Raw genomic sequence first — 15,048 nt, forward strand, 5'->3', positions numbered from 1 at the left:
GTAAAGACTCAAAATTCTGATGATCTTAGAGATACACTGAAATCACCATCAGGACCCCTTAGCGCCGCGCTAAGGGTGTCTGACAGAATTTTCTTTATTTTCTTCATTTATTTTGCATAGGAAAACGTGCCAATCATCATGAGTCTTCTATATCTTCGTTCCAAGCCCGTAATTCATCTCGATAAGCGTCCTTAACGTCAATTATCCTGAAACACATAAACGTGCTTGAAGTACCAAAGTTCACATAATATTTAAACTAAAATTAAACAAATAATATAATAATATACACGACTTTTGCCCGACCATCAGATACGAGATGGATCAAAAGGGAAACACGTCGCGTATCGTGATGGGTTGTCAGAGACACTAAACACGTGGCTCGCCATGTGTCCACACGTGGCACAACGTTCGCCACGTGGCAGCACGTCTTTCATGTGTCGTCACGTGTCAACACGCGGCACAACACCTGCCATGTGGCGCCACTTGGCAGGTCTACTTGGTGACGATACAAGCCTACGTCGCGATACGCGACGGGTGCCCTGAGAGGCCATCGCGTACCACGATGGGCTTTTGGTTTTACCTATAATTAGCATGCTCGGGTGTTCACATTTTTCATCCCAAAATTCACTCTCAATTCTCTCTCTAACATTTCTCTAGAACCCAATAATCATACCCTCGATTACTCGAAGCTCGTGCCCTCAATTTCTCGTAAATCGTGCAAATATACTGACATTTCTCGAAGTACGTGTCACATACCACCGACATTCCCATCAAGAAGGTGTTGCCATCTCATTGTCCCGACGAACCACCTTGTAAAGCGTGCCGGTGCGAGAAGAAGTGTTGGTGCCTCGTTTTGCGTGCCAAGATGAAGGGTTGATCAAGAAAGTGTTGAAAAGGGTAAAAGACGTCGAAGTGCTGCTCGATCGTCTAGAATTATTATAAGCCAACCAAGTTAGACATAATGGCAAATAAATTAATAATAAAATATTACAAAGGCTTAAACCTTAAGTCAAGGTTATACTCAATACCTCGATAAAATAAAAGAAAATATAACAAAGAAAAAAAAGATAGAATTATAAATATATATATATAATATCAATGTGATTATATTCTATGATTCTTTGTTATAGAATATTATTTAATTAATAATAACTATTCTTAAATAATAAAGAAAATAATACGTTTCTTAGAGAAGAAGAAACGTAGGGTTTAAAGAAAATAAGATTTAACTAAGGTTGTCTTATATAAGGAACACTTTTTAACTAAAGGTTTTAAAGTAAAGAAAAAGAGATTTGAACTAAAGGTTCACGAAAGAAAATAATCGAGGTAAAGATTATAAAAGACTAAAGGTCTTAAGCCAAATTGTACATCCGACTAACAAAAGGTTATACTCGTACTATAGGTGCGAGATAGCAATGAGAAAGACCCTAGGATGGTGTATTGAAGCCAATCCAAATCAAAAGGTGAATACGCTCCAACTTTACAAACTTGTTTTCAAATAAGTCAAATCAAAATTGAAAAGTTTTACATGGGAACTACGTGTCACTAAAACGTTATAAACAAAAGGTATAAGCCTAGCCCTCAGGCTGTAGTATACGTTTGTCTGGATCCTTACATATGTGGTAAATGTGGTAAGCACACCACACCACACCTAGTCACAACTACGTTGTCCTGCGGGAAGCATGACCATATGTATACATACAGGTACTTAACTAAGTCAAACGCTGCGGTGTTTGCTGAGGTACTTAGTGTAGAGACCTGAGTTTATAATTGTATTGTTTAAAGGTTGTTTATTCCTAAGTCATGATGGGCCGAGACTTACGTAGACTCGAGGGGTAAACAAGTAAAATAAAATATTTTAGCGTCAGCATATTCACCAGCATACGTTGCTGACGTATTTTTTTTAAACATTTTGCAGGTGATCAAAGTTAAGGCTTGGGATGACGAAGTGCTCAAGATATCCGATGGCTATGATCTTTTTGCTAAAAATTAGAATATTAAAAATGATGGTTTGTAATTAAACAAGTAATCTTTTGTTAAACTTAAAACGGGTATTTTATAATCCCGTCTTTTATTGTAAATATTATATTTTAAATCCACATGTTTTTAAGAGTTCCACTTTAATAACGTAACTCTGATATATTTACAAATGTGGTACCAACATATGTGTCATACGCCTAGGCCGCGGTTTGGGGTGTGACAGTTTTGGGGGTGATATTGCATACCTATTCAAATTAAATGTTTTATACTTGAGTTTTAAACCACAAACTTTATTGTATACCTTACTTAAATAAATGCTCGATTTGGTGTTATATGTGTACATGCTTAATTGCTAAGGTGTTTACCGCTTTTGGTTGGTTGATTCATATATTTGGCATCCCCTTATAGAAAGGTGTCGTTAATGTATTCTTCTTAACGATTTCATATAAATCTGAGTCTATTTGGCATCCCCTTATAGCAAGGTGTCGTTAATGTATTATTATTAATGATTTCATATAAATCCGAGTCTATTTGGCATCCCCTTATAGAAAGGTGTCGTTAATGTATTCTTATTAACGATTTCATTATCTAAATTGTTGCTATTATTTATTATTTTGTATACAAGTTGTGGAATTTCCTATTATATACTTATTATTCAAAACTATGAAATTGTTCACCAACCTTTGTGTTGACAAATTCTATTTTATGCAATATTACATGTTTGACTTTAAGTTGACTCGGGGACTTGAAGAAAAACGTTACCAAGACTATTAGGATATTAGCAAAACGAACAATATATTATTTGCTATGATTGAATTCGGTTATTGTATGAACAAATTATGTGACTCTTTATGATTTTATGAATTTAAATGAGTTGATTAAATATTGTCACTATAAATAGTGTCTTGTGTTCTTGATCAATCCGTTGCACCCCGGCATGTTCTGCCGCCTTTGGTCCATGGGCGAATCTTCATTGGGGCCAGGGGTGGCCCCGGCCCCCTGTTTTTTTTCGCAGTAGTGTAAATTTACCCGTTTTTGGCCGAAAAATTTTATACGTAGTTTAAGTTTAGCCTTTTTTGGCCGAAAATTTGAGTCCGACCTCCCCTCGTTTGTGAAATTTTGTATACGTTTTGAGCTCGCCCCCCCCCCCCCCCCCCCCCGGGTACCTCAGTCCAAGCTTCGCCACTACTTTGGGCGGGGTGTGACACATACGACCTTTGGGTTTGGCCGGCCTACTTTGGCAGCCCTGGGTCCAACAACGGCATAAACGTTTTGGAGGCGTCGCCCGTGATAAAGGATTACATCTCCGCTACCGCACCAGTTGCATCATTTGGGCTAACGATAACTTTTACCCACACGGATCTATTTGGGAGATGAGATATATCGGAAATATTCTATTCTTATCAAAACGTTTAGAGACCTGCTGGGCGATGAATGAAAAGAGAAACTATTTTAAGAACGTACAAGAGTCTTTGCGAAAGGACATCGAGAGGTGTTTTGGGGTTCTTCGCCAACGTTGGCATTACGTGAAAAATCCGTGTCGTATACGTGTATCATGTTGCATAACATGATTTTAAAAGACGACGAAAGAGTAATATGTCAACATTATATACCAGGGAATGTCCAACAACAACCTCAAGCAATTATGGGGGAGAGGGTGCAAAATGCTTATCGAATGCGTTCACGTGAAATACATAATGCACTTGCGGTGAGTTGGTTCAACATGTTTTGTCAGTTCAGCCAATTCGAGGCAAATGTGTAAACGTATCAAACGGGGATGACGATGGAGACGAGGAAAGTGAAGACGAGCTTGACGTAGACGAAGACGACGAAGACAAGTAATTTCTAGTAGTTTTTCAATATTAATGTAATTTTTTTTATTTTATTTAATAAAATGTTATTTTGATTATTTTAAATAAAAAAGAAAAAAATAATTATAAGGTAATGATTGAAAGGAGCTCCATCCACTACACCTTTTTTAGCAAAAAAAAAAAAAAAACTCATATCCACTACACCTTTTTTAACAAAAAAATAATAATAATAAAATAAAATAAAGAAAAAAAAACTCATTTACTAGCATGGTGCCACATGTTGCACAGTGTCCACAAAAATACTCCATCCATACACATGATCTAATCCAAAATAGGGATGGGCAAAATCGATACCGTACCGATCGGTACCGGTACGGTACGGTGCCGTGCTAATCCCTAATCCAAAATGTCAAAACACCACACCCACCCCACCTCCTATTGGTTGTTTGTTTGGTCTAATAGAACCGAACAGAAATAAACAATTTCAGCTTTCATGTGTTTTTATAAAAACCAAAAGTAGAGTTTGATTTGGATTACACTTGGTTTAACAATAACTAGAAAACTCAACTACTCAACTATCAAAGCCAAACCAAACCCCCACCAACATCTTCATCACACTAACTCTCATGTTTCATAATCTGCAACATAATATCCACCGTACACCTACCACCACCACCACCACCACCACCCAATGGCCGCAATCTTCACGAGAATACTCTCAAAACCAAAACCCACTTCCAAAATCTCCACTTACATCCAACACATGAGCAACGTACTGGAAAACACCGTCTACGGCGGCCCAAAGCCTCAAAACCCTGACCAGAGACTCACATTAACCACTCTACGCAAGAAACATAAGCTAGGCGAGCCTATTACAATGGTCACTGCTTACGATTAACCCTCTGCTGTGCATCTGGACAGTGCCGGGATTGATATTACGCTTGTGGGTGACTCCGCGTCCATGGTGGTTCATGGCCATGACACCACGCTGCCCATTAGCTTGGAGGAGATGTTGGTGCATTGTCGGGCCGTTGCGCGTGGGGCGAAACGCCCGTTGCTTGTTGGGGATCTTGCATTTGGGACTTATGAGTCTAGTTCTCAACAGGTAGTTTGTTGCTTGTTTGACTAAAAAAGTCAAAGTTGTATGTTTGTTGGAATGTGAGGTGAAAAGTAGTTAAACGGGTCGTATGGAAGGTATACTGTGCGAAAATGACCGTCGTATTAGGGTCAAATCATACTGTTTGAATTATGTGTTTGACTAACAAAGAAATTGACGATGTGACGACTAGCGAAGACATAGGGGCCCATTCTTGTGAGATTTGATATCAGTATGCAAAACTGCATTATTGACTTTCGAGGTCTAAAATTATAAACGTGTTGATCGGTTCTTCATGTTAGTAATGGAAAATCATGAAAATATGATAAATTGTATGTTTGTTAGAATATAAGGTAAAAAGTAGTCAAACGGGTCGTATGATAGTTATACTGGATAATAGTGTGAAAATGATCATATGGGTCGTGTTGTGTATTATGCGTTTGACTGACTAAAAGTCAAAATTGCACATTTGAAGTTTGGTTGTTGGTTTGAGTTTTGACCAAAAGTCTAAATTGCATATTCGTTAACGTGTTACACGGTTTGTTTGATAGGGCAACATGTGGTCAAATGGGCTATATAGGTCGTATGATAGCCAGATCGTAGAGTCATTTGATTGACAAAGACCGATGTGACCGCTGACAAAGACATAGGGTCTATTCATTCACATTTGAATTCGGTATGCAAAAGTACAAAACTGCATGACACCATATCTCGTATAGACTTGCGTATGTATTGTTATTTGTGTATAGAGGCCATGACTACTTTTGTGATTTTCGATTATAATGCACTAGAGTTGACTCAGTGATCTAATGGCTTAAGAAAAAAGCATCAATAAAATAAAAGTGTTGAATACTAGTGAGTTTACATCAAAGTTTTAATCTTTAATAAGCATGTGTCAAGGTCAGGCTTTAAAAGCCCAAAATTTGAAACAATTTATCATTTAATAGCATCAAAGCTTTAATCTTTAGTACGCATGTGCCAAGAACAAGCTTTAACGGAACCCGAAAAGTCAAAACCATAGTTTCCTTACGCGTTTATGCATTTGAGTGATTTTCTTGTATTATGTAAGAAGAATGATTAATATTACTATTTTTCTTACGCGCAGGCTGTTGATACAGCAGTCAGAGTATTAAAAGAAGGCGGAATGGATGCAATCAAGTTGGAAGGGGGCGCACCATCAAGAATTTCAGCTGCAAAACACATCGTTGAAGCGGGAATTGCAGTTATGGGTCATGTAGGGTTGACCCCTCAAGCCATTAGCGTTCTTGGTGGATTTAGACCTCAAGGGAGGAATGTTCTCAGTGCTGTCAAGGTCCTCAAGTTGTCATCTAATATAAAGAAACGAGGTACAGTTTGACTTTTGAGGTCAAACTTATGGCTTCCTTGGTCAAAAAGTGATATGGCTTTTCGAGTTTTCTCATTAATAATAATAAAGCTCTTTGCGGTTGTAGAATCTATTTCACAGATTAGTGTCCTTGACATTTATTTATTTTTTTTTTGTCAAAGTACTATGACGGAAAAGTCAATGTTTGACCGCAAAAGTCAAAGTCAACCAGCTTTTGGGATGTATTATGTATAAATATATTTTGGTCAAGGGATTGAGTAGATATATATATCTGTTCTGTAGGCTATAATTTGACATAATAGAAATGATGGATAATTCGACTTCTGATACGGGTTGTTCATATTGCAAGAAAAGTATTCTCATCTCTAGAATTTGTTTAAATAATTTAGCGGCTTTTTATAACTGTCAAAGATAAAAGAAGCCATATCATTTGAAGCTAGTGCATGCTTGACTTTAAAAGTCAACCATTTGACTTTCCAGTTGTCATATTGCAAGAAAAACATTCCTATTTGTAGAAGCTGTTAAAACAATTTTGGCGGATTTTCATACATTTTCTCAAAGTTAAAAGAAGCCATATCAATTTTGAAGCCGGAAAAGTCCATATTTGACTTCAAAAGTCAAACTGTATCTCTTTATGATACATGTAAACATTCTAAAGGACATACGACCGTTGTCTGATGAGTAGGTTGTGGAGACGGCACTAGCATTACAGGACGCCGGTTGTTTCTCTGTTGTTCTTGAATGTGTGCCTCCACCAGTGGCTGCAGCCGCCACTTCTGTTCTTCAAATACCCACCATCGGTATTGGGGCGGGCCCTTTTTGCAGTGGACAGGTTCATATATTTTCTTGATGATATAAGTTTCTTACACAACTAGAAAATGGTTACATAACACATATAGGAAATTGGATATATTTGTGATTTTCTCTTCTTTAAATGTATATGTTATTAAAATTTGTGTGTGAATATAATAATTTTTGAGCAATAACTATGGATGTTCTTCATTGTTAAAACTATTAATTGATGCAGGTTCTTGTTTACCATGATCTCTTGGGAATGATGCAACATCCACATCACGCAAAGGTTTGCACCAAACATAAAGCTATATTATTGTTGATTAGTTTTACTCCGTATTCTCAATGAAAGTTGCAAACAACTTGCCGTTTCTGACAAGTTTTCAGCTTACAATTGTGTGCTTGTATGGTAGGGGTGTGAGCGAGTCATACTTGAGCTCGAGTTCAGGTCGTTTAACTTAACATAGATCAAGTTTGGCTCGTTTCAAGCTCTATATCCAATGCTCGAGCTCAGCTCGGGTTTGTCTCGTTTATTATTTGATTATTTTGTATTGCATATATAATTTTTTTTTTATTAAATATAATTGCAATTTTATATAAATAATATGATATATTGTTTACTTATTTTTATCATAATTATACATGTAATAAACTAATAATATTATTATGACATTTAATAGATAAGAATTATTTATTTGTATAAATAATAGGCTTAGGAGCCTAGTCAAGTTCAGTATATGCAACTTGGGCTCATTTATTAAGCGAGCTTCAAGGTGTGAGCTCGTTAAAGCTCGTCTCGATTCGCGATTTTAATGAGCCGATCACGCTAGTTCACGAGTGGCTCTGCTTGTTTACACCCCTGTTTGTCTGCTGTATTTTTAAACGGGCGTTTTCTTAATTTGGGTCCACAGGAAGTTTTAAACTTGTGATTTCTAAAATGGTATATTTGGCATTTTTATAGGTTACTCCAAAGTTCTGCAAGCAGTTTGCTCAAATAGGTGAAGAAATAAACAAGGCTTTATCAGATTATAAGCAAGAAGTCGAAAACCGTTCATTTCCAGGGGTGGCCTACAGCCCATACAAAATCAGCCCGGCGGAGGTTGACGGGTTTTTGAAGGAACTGCAAAAAATGGGATTGGATAAGGCTGCAGCCGCCGCGGCAGAGGCGGCTGACAACGTTGAGGCAAGTAAGAAGATTTAAACTGCAGAATGTGTAGCATTAGTTTTAAGTTAGAATGTCAGTTTTGTGGAGTTAAACTTAAACAATAAACATGCTATACAATTATTATTACATTCACATTATCTTGAATAATAGCATCTAAACATTATAATCTCAAAAACATTTGGAATGTTATTACATTTATGCTGCATAAATCGAGTCCGGTGACAATGATATCATCTGCAAAAGACTTGAATTAGAAAACGTTTCTTCGAGCCCCGTGGGCCCTCTTTTACTACCGACATTATCAGCGCTCTCTTTCGTTACGTGTACCAATTCCCGCGCCACATCATGCATCCCCAACCGGCCGTCATCACCGCCAAATAATAAGCACCGGGTGGCAACATCCGCCACAATCCCCATCTGCTCTTTCCTATACGGCGGCGGTTGTTCGTGGTTGTACAACATCGGGTCCACCACCTCCTCCACCTTCCCGTTTCTAATCTTCCTTAACGCCACCGTGGCGAGGTCAGCCGACTTTCGGCCCGCCAAAATCTCCAAAAGCATCACACCGAGAGCGTACACGTTGTTTTTGTTTGAAAACGGTGCGGTGGAGTTTGAAGCAGAACCGGAACCGCACGTGTCTGAACCATGGTCCAATAACTCGAACCCAACTAGCTTTACTGACATGTCATGGTCTAACAAAACGCACCCGGATTGTAGACCGTGGTGGAAGACAGGTGGGAAGATCTCGGTTTGTAGGTATGCGAGTACACTTGATATTTGAGCGGCGATTTTTAATCTGTTATGCCATTCTAGACCGATTTTACCATCGATCCGAGCTTGGCATAAATGTTGTTCGAGTGTACCGTTTCCCGGGTACTCGAAGACCACAAGTGGGGTGTAACCCGAGTCGATTGAGCAGCCGAGGATACGGGCCATGTTTGTGTGGGAAACTTCTGATAAAACCTTGATACGCGATAGGACATGAATGAGGTCGGTTTCAGTCGTGCAATGTACTTTGTGGACGGCTACCTCGAGCCCGTCTGCAAGAGTGCCGGTGTAGATAGTGCCCCCGGGCCCAATGTTGACGAGTTTCTGATCGTCTGAGAATCCTTTTGTGGCTTGTTCTAGTTCCATGTGAGTAAATAAACGAGTTCTACACGCTTTCTTTAGGGAAGCACTGCTTTGGCTGTGAGTTTGATCGTGACCGATGGTTCCTGTCTTGGACTGGCGTTTTAATAAGCAGAAGAACGCGATCAATGTTATGAGCGAGAGGGCTAATACGAGAATACCTGTATTAAAGGAAGCCGCATTAAATTCATTGGTATTCATGTACATTATACTAGGGATGTTTACGGTACAGTTTAGCTGGTTTTGATATAATAAAAAAAAACATTTAGAAACCGTTCGCTTGACGGTCTAAGCCCGTTTATATATATATATATATATAAGATCATTAGTTTGCAGGATGCTGCATTTTTTTTTAATTAATCAGATGATTAGTTTGTTAAATGATATGTTTACGAACATTATACATTATACGTATACATAACTGTGTATTCATATACGAGGTACGTACCAGCAATAAGCATCTGTTTACCCCTACCATGCCGCTTAGCATAACACGTCTTGCCATAAACGACCGAGCCGTCCCTAACACAATCTATATAAGTATGAAAACTTGCATCAAACTAAATTATCAATAGCTTTAGAAACTAAAATTCGCAAACTAACGAAGAAAATGACTCACATTTCAAGCAACCGGTCCCCTTAGCGAACCCATCGCCTACAAACCCATCAACACATTCGCACCTCATACCAAAAATCACCGAACTCGCGTTAACAATTCGTGCATTTGAATCACACACGTCTTTGATCAAAGAACTAGGAACCGCCCATTCTAACTTAACACCATGCTTCATGTCACTCTTGTCATAACTCGAGTCTGAGCCTGGGCCTGAACCAACCCAGGAAGAGAAACCCTTACACCCGAAGTCCTCGAAAACCGTGAAGCTATCACCCACCTGCCAAACACCACCACGATCTTCAGACAACGAGTAACAACACCCGCTATCTGAAAAAGTGGTGGCGGTTGTGGTGGTGTTAGCGTCCCAACATCCACCACAATCACTCCGACACAACGACGAATCCCCACACCCGTACAAACCAACCACATTATCCTTCGATATATCAAAATAATCATTCGCCCGAAACCTAAACAACCTAAGATCATAATACCTTTGACACAACGACGAATAACGAGCCGTCTCATTACCGAAAGCCACCAACAAACCGCCACCATCTGGGAAAAAATGAAGAACTTGATACTTATATGATCCAATATTAACAAACAATGAAGTTGCATTAACACAAGAGACACGAAAAGCATCCGAAAGTAACTCCCCACAACCTGAACTACCCGAACCGTTGTCAAGGCGAAACGGGTACGGTATAGAGTCAAAGGTTCCGCATTTTTCAGGCGGGAAACTGCGGCTACCACCGCCACTCGCAGCTGGTGGCACCACCAGCAATAAGAAAACAATGGTCATGATCATATTGTTTGTTAAATGTTAGTAATACTCTATATGCATCATTTGAATGACAAATATAGATGCATATATGAAGAAACACTAATCAGCCCCGGGCAGATTACGGATAACCTGGGGGTTAGATGTTTCCCACGAGGGGTTAGACCCGGCAAAGATGGTTCTTCTGATAACCTGCAAAACAGACACCGTGAGCTCGTCACTGAGAAGGGGGGGGTTCCTCCTTGTGACCACCCTCCGGCGTGAGAATCAGACTAGATTGCTCTTGAATATAAATGTATATTAAGAGATTGCTAAAGCAGATATCAGGTATAATATGTAATACGAGATAGTATATGATGATAAGATGAGATGATCATACCATTTGGGGTATTTATAGCCGAAGGTAGGTTTCCAAGAAGGTGTAGCCGGCTGAATAGTATTCCTGTTCTACCAACTATGGCCTATGCACGTGCCATGCTGGTAGTTGGTGGGTAGGCAGCGGCTGTCAGTGACCAGGCCTGCTGTGTACTATTCCTTTTCCACCAACTGCCGGCTATGCACGTGGTATGACAGGAGTTGGTGAGTAGGCAGCGGCTAATAGTGACATATAGTACAAGAGCATGCTGCTCGCCATACTGTTGTCAATGAGCTGTCGTATCTTTGGTCAGATCTTTTGCCCATACCTCGTCAGGTACAGTACAAAAGATCTTCCCGTATCGTACGGACTGGCTTATTTGGGCGGGAGTATTCCCCCTCCCGCCTTTGTGCGGGATTGTTCCCGGCTTTGCTCATTCCTTCAGGTGACAACTGAATTATTGAGAGCTAAGTGCCTTGTGCGTGTAGCCTTGCTGCGCGGGTGGCCTTCCCTGATGGCTTGTATCCGCAGCTGCGGGAACAGGCAGAGTACTTCACCATTGGGAGGCATTTCCTGCGGGAACAGCTTGCGTACTGCGCGTAAGGACGTCACGTCTCTGAGCATGGTGGGTCCTGCGGATCCAGTTGGTTTCTGCGCAGACGTCTCTCTTCAAGGTGAGTCCTGCGGGTCCAACTAGGCTCTGCTGGGACCTACCTCTTTAAGTCCCCCCAGTCCAATGTTCTTCTCATGAATGTTTAATAAAGTGAGGTGAACTTTTGGACTTAAGCGAAGGGTTTTGAAAAGGGTTTAGTTTTAAGGTTTTCCATGGGGATTCTTCCCGCGGAAGTCCTTATGTCACTTGCAGAAATTCCCGACTTTCCTGCTTGATCTTTGGGTATGATGCGGGTAGGTCTGTAACCTCCTCGCAAGTCAGGAGCGTTGAGTCACACTTGTGTGGATTCTCCATGAGGTTTTGGTAGTTTTGAACATAGTGATCAATTATGTTAAAACCACCAATTCCATCCTGGAGCTTCAAACAATGTAGTTCTCGACGTTCCCGCTATGCGGGGATGTTATTTCCGTTTCCGCAAGCATTGCCAGAAGATCCTTCTTGGTTTCAATTCCATGCGGAGCGCTAGGTATGTGAAGGGTTTTGCCTTAACACTGTACCCGCGCTCGTCTTACGGTTACTTTACTTCCAAGGTATTCCTGGCGTCAATTCCCTGCGGGTGCTAAGTATGTGAAGGGTTTTGCCTTAACACTGTACCCGCACCCGTCTTATAGTTACTTGGTCGCCAAGTTATTCCTGGCGTCAATTCCCTGCGGGTGCTAAGTATGTGAAGGGTTTTGCCTTAACACTGTACCCGCACCCGTCTTATAGTTACTTGGTTGCCGAGGTATTCTTGGCTTCAATTCCCTGCAGGTGCTAAGTATGTGAAGGGTTTTGCCTTTACACTGTACCCGCACCTGTCTTACAGTTACTTGGTTGCCAAGGTAAGAGGTATTTTCCCGCTTACTTTTGAATCTTTTTGAATTTTGAAATTCGAAGAGTTGGTGAAAGGATAAGAACAGTCCAAACCTCTGAAACGTCGTGCGACGGTTTCTTCTGACTGTGTCAGGACGTGCAGGAAGTTATGGTGACGTGACAGTACATGGTCATTCCAGACGCTTTTTCAGGCGCGTGGGCGCGATTTTTCGGGCGCGTGGCCGCGAAATTAATGGTACACGTCCTTTCAACAGCTGTTGCCAGCTTGTGTTTTGCCACGTGTCATAGTTTCATTGCACCTTCGATTTCTCTCTCTTCCGCATTAAATTCATCTCATTAATTGCGATTAGTATATAAAGGGGGAGAGGGTTCTTTGTAATCCACACTTTCACTTTTCTCTTCATCCTCAAAACGATTTCCGGCGAATACTCACCTTTTCAGTCGAGCATTCTCTTGAAATCATTTTCTTTCATCTGCAAGATGTCTTCTCATGATCTTGAGGCTACAGCCTAGGAGGCTGGGGTGTACGCTGATGACAAGAGTACTGCTGGCGAGTGCCAGTGTGCTCTGCCTGTCGATCTATATCAGTACATCGTCAGGAAGTTCATGCTCGAGTCTCTCGAGCCTGAGTTTCCTGAACCCCATCAGACGGTGTATGATGCCCCCAGAGGCAAGATCGGGGTATATGCTGCATTCTTTGTCTATGGGAATCTTAGGTTCCCGTTGACTAAGTTTGTGTACCGTGTCCTAGAGAGGCACGGTATACACCTGACCGAGGTGCACCCGATGGCGATCGCGAAGATTCGCCACTTCGAGTGGGTGTGCCGGATTCTGGGCATTGAGCCCTTCGTCGACCGCCTGATGACCTTCTACTCTTGGAGGTGCATCCAGGGGTGGTATACGCTGATAACCCGGATCAAGGGTTTGAAGATTTGCGCAACCGAGCGCAGTCTTCGTTCGTGGAAGCGGGAGTTCTTCTACATCTCCGCTCGCGCCATCCCCCTTGCCATGAAATTTAAGAATGGGCAAGCTCTCCCCAGCCTTCACGCCTCCAACTACCAGAGGCGGAATGGTTTTCAAAGATTTCCCGAGTCCAATCTCCGGTTTGGTTTGCGGAGTCCGGGATGGTGATGCTCGGGATGAGCCGGGTGTGGAAGGATGCGGATGCGCAAAAGATCCCGATCGTCCTCGAATACGGTTTGAACTCTGTTCCTTACGGTATGCTCTGTTTCTTTTTGTTGATTTAGAATCTCTTCTAACTTCTTTCCTGTTTATTTCAGAGGGGAACGACTTGCAGTCGCTCCTGTATCCGCGGGAGGCTGACAGTCCCGCTCGGATGGGTACTCGCGCTCTAGATGAGAACGAGTTGCCCATCCTTGAACAGACGGCGGATCGGTTCGTGGAGGTCTACCCGTCAGGCCACGAGATCCTGAGCGCCAGGCGGCCAGGTAAGGCGTTATTCAACCCTCGACCCCTCAATGCTGAAACCACTGCTGGAATTCCTCTAATCTTATGTTCTGATGAGGAATCCGCAGATGGTCCTCCGTTGGTGCGGAAGAAGAAGGCTGCCGGCGGGAAGGGAAAGGCGAAGGCCTCCACTGCCGATCCGGTGCCTCGGTCTGATTCAGAGACCGAGAGCGAGGAGGTGGCGGGGAACCCGGGTGGTGATAGGACCACTGCTCCGGAGGCTGCGACTGTCACCTCCGGAGAGCCCCAGATGACGACGGTGAGCGGCGTAAAGAGGCCGGCTCCATCTGGTTCGTCCCCGCCTGTCCGCACTTTTAGGCTCAAGAAAACCCGTAAGTACAAACTTCCTTTATTTTTAACTTCATAGCTTTCCATCATTAATACTTTTCTTTGTGCAGGCGTGGATGTTGACGCATTCCAGGGTGGAGCGGGGAGGAGTACCTCTGGACCCATGACGGTAGGCTTGGTCAGCCTACATGAGGCGACGACCCAGGCGGCTGCGCCTGCGCCTGCTTCCGTTGGTTCAGTTGCTCACTCCGTTGAGCCAACTGTTCCAGCTGTGATGACATCACCGCCGGCTGTCAGTGCCATATTTACCGCATCTTTCACTGAGCCGGCGGTTACTTTTTCTGCGCATTCCGCCGCGGCGACCACGGTTGTGAGTTCACCTCCGGTGAGTTCACCTCCGTTGGTTTCTACCGCGGCGGCCTCCTTGCCTCCGACGTCGGCAGCTACAGCCGATACTCCAGGTATGCTTGGGGCTTCTCGCCAACCTCTGCCTCCTTCCCATCTGCCTGACCTCTTGGATGGATTTCCCTGGGGTTCAGGTGATGGGTTTGGCGGCTATCAGCCTGTTGTTGACCCTACAGGTGCGTAGGGTTCTTTTGGCCTTTTTTTTTTTTTTTTTTTTTTTATATATCATCTTTTCCTAACTGCTTTTTGTTTTTTGCAGTGTCGGATTCCAATGAAGTGTATGTTCCACGATGGAACATCCGCCGAGGAACAACCCTTCGCACACCTGTGGAG

The 15,048-nt window shown here is 42.2% G+C and overlaps 1 protein-coding gene and 1 pseudogene across 2 annotated transcripts; one reads left to right on the forward strand and one right to left on the reverse strand.

Annotated features, from left to right (window-relative positions):
- Positions 1–4,466: 4,466 nt before the first annotated feature.
- Positions 4,467–8,344, forward strand: LOC143569877 (3-methyl-2-oxobutanoate hydroxymethyltransferase 1, mitochondrial-like; annotated as a pseudogene). Its single transcript, XR_013141813.1, has 5 exons — positions 4,467–4,896; positions 5,993–6,199; positions 6,918–7,064; positions 7,260–7,313; positions 7,986–8,344. The product of XR_013141813.1 is annotated as a 3-methyl-2-oxobutanoate hydroxymethyltransferase 1, mitochondrial-like (transcript).
- On the reverse strand, positions 8,223–10,741 carry LOC143569878 (probably inactive receptor-like protein kinase At2g46850). Its single transcript, XM_077055679.1, has 3 exons — positions 9,937–10,741; positions 9,766–9,849; positions 8,223–9,478 (listed from the first exon to the last, which is right to left on the reverse strand). Exons 1-3 carry the CDS (start codon positions 10,739–10,741, stop codon positions 8,385–8,387), a joined length of 1,983 nt encoding a protein of 660 aa, XP_076911794.1. The 3' UTR covers positions 8,223–8,384.
- Between the last annotated feature and the right edge of the window lie 4,307 nt (positions 10,742–15,048).

The sequence above is a fragment of the Bidens hawaiensis genome, unplaced genomic scaffold, assembly GCF_021521415.1.
Source record: "Bidens hawaiensis isolate Kalapana, Puna unplaced genomic scaffold, B.hawaiensis_p1.1 tig00024700_1, whole genome shotgun sequence".
Classification (NCBI taxonomy): domain Eukaryota; kingdom Viridiplantae; phylum Streptophyta; class Magnoliopsida; order Asterales; family Asteraceae; genus Bidens; species Bidens hawaiensis.

Coding starts and splice junctions, on each gene's coding strand:
- LOC143569878 (XM_077055679.1), bottom strand. CDS start 10,741: ATGATCATGACCATTGTTTTCTTATTGCTGGTGGTGCCACCAGCTGCG. Junction 9,850..9,936: donor GGGGACCGGTTGCTTGAAAT/GTGAGTCATTTT, acceptor ATACTTATATAG/ATTGTGTTAGGGACGGCTCG. Junction 9,479..9,765: donor TAAACAGATGCTTATTGCTG/GTACGTACCTCG, acceptor CCTTTAATACAG/GTATTCTCGTATTAGCCCTC.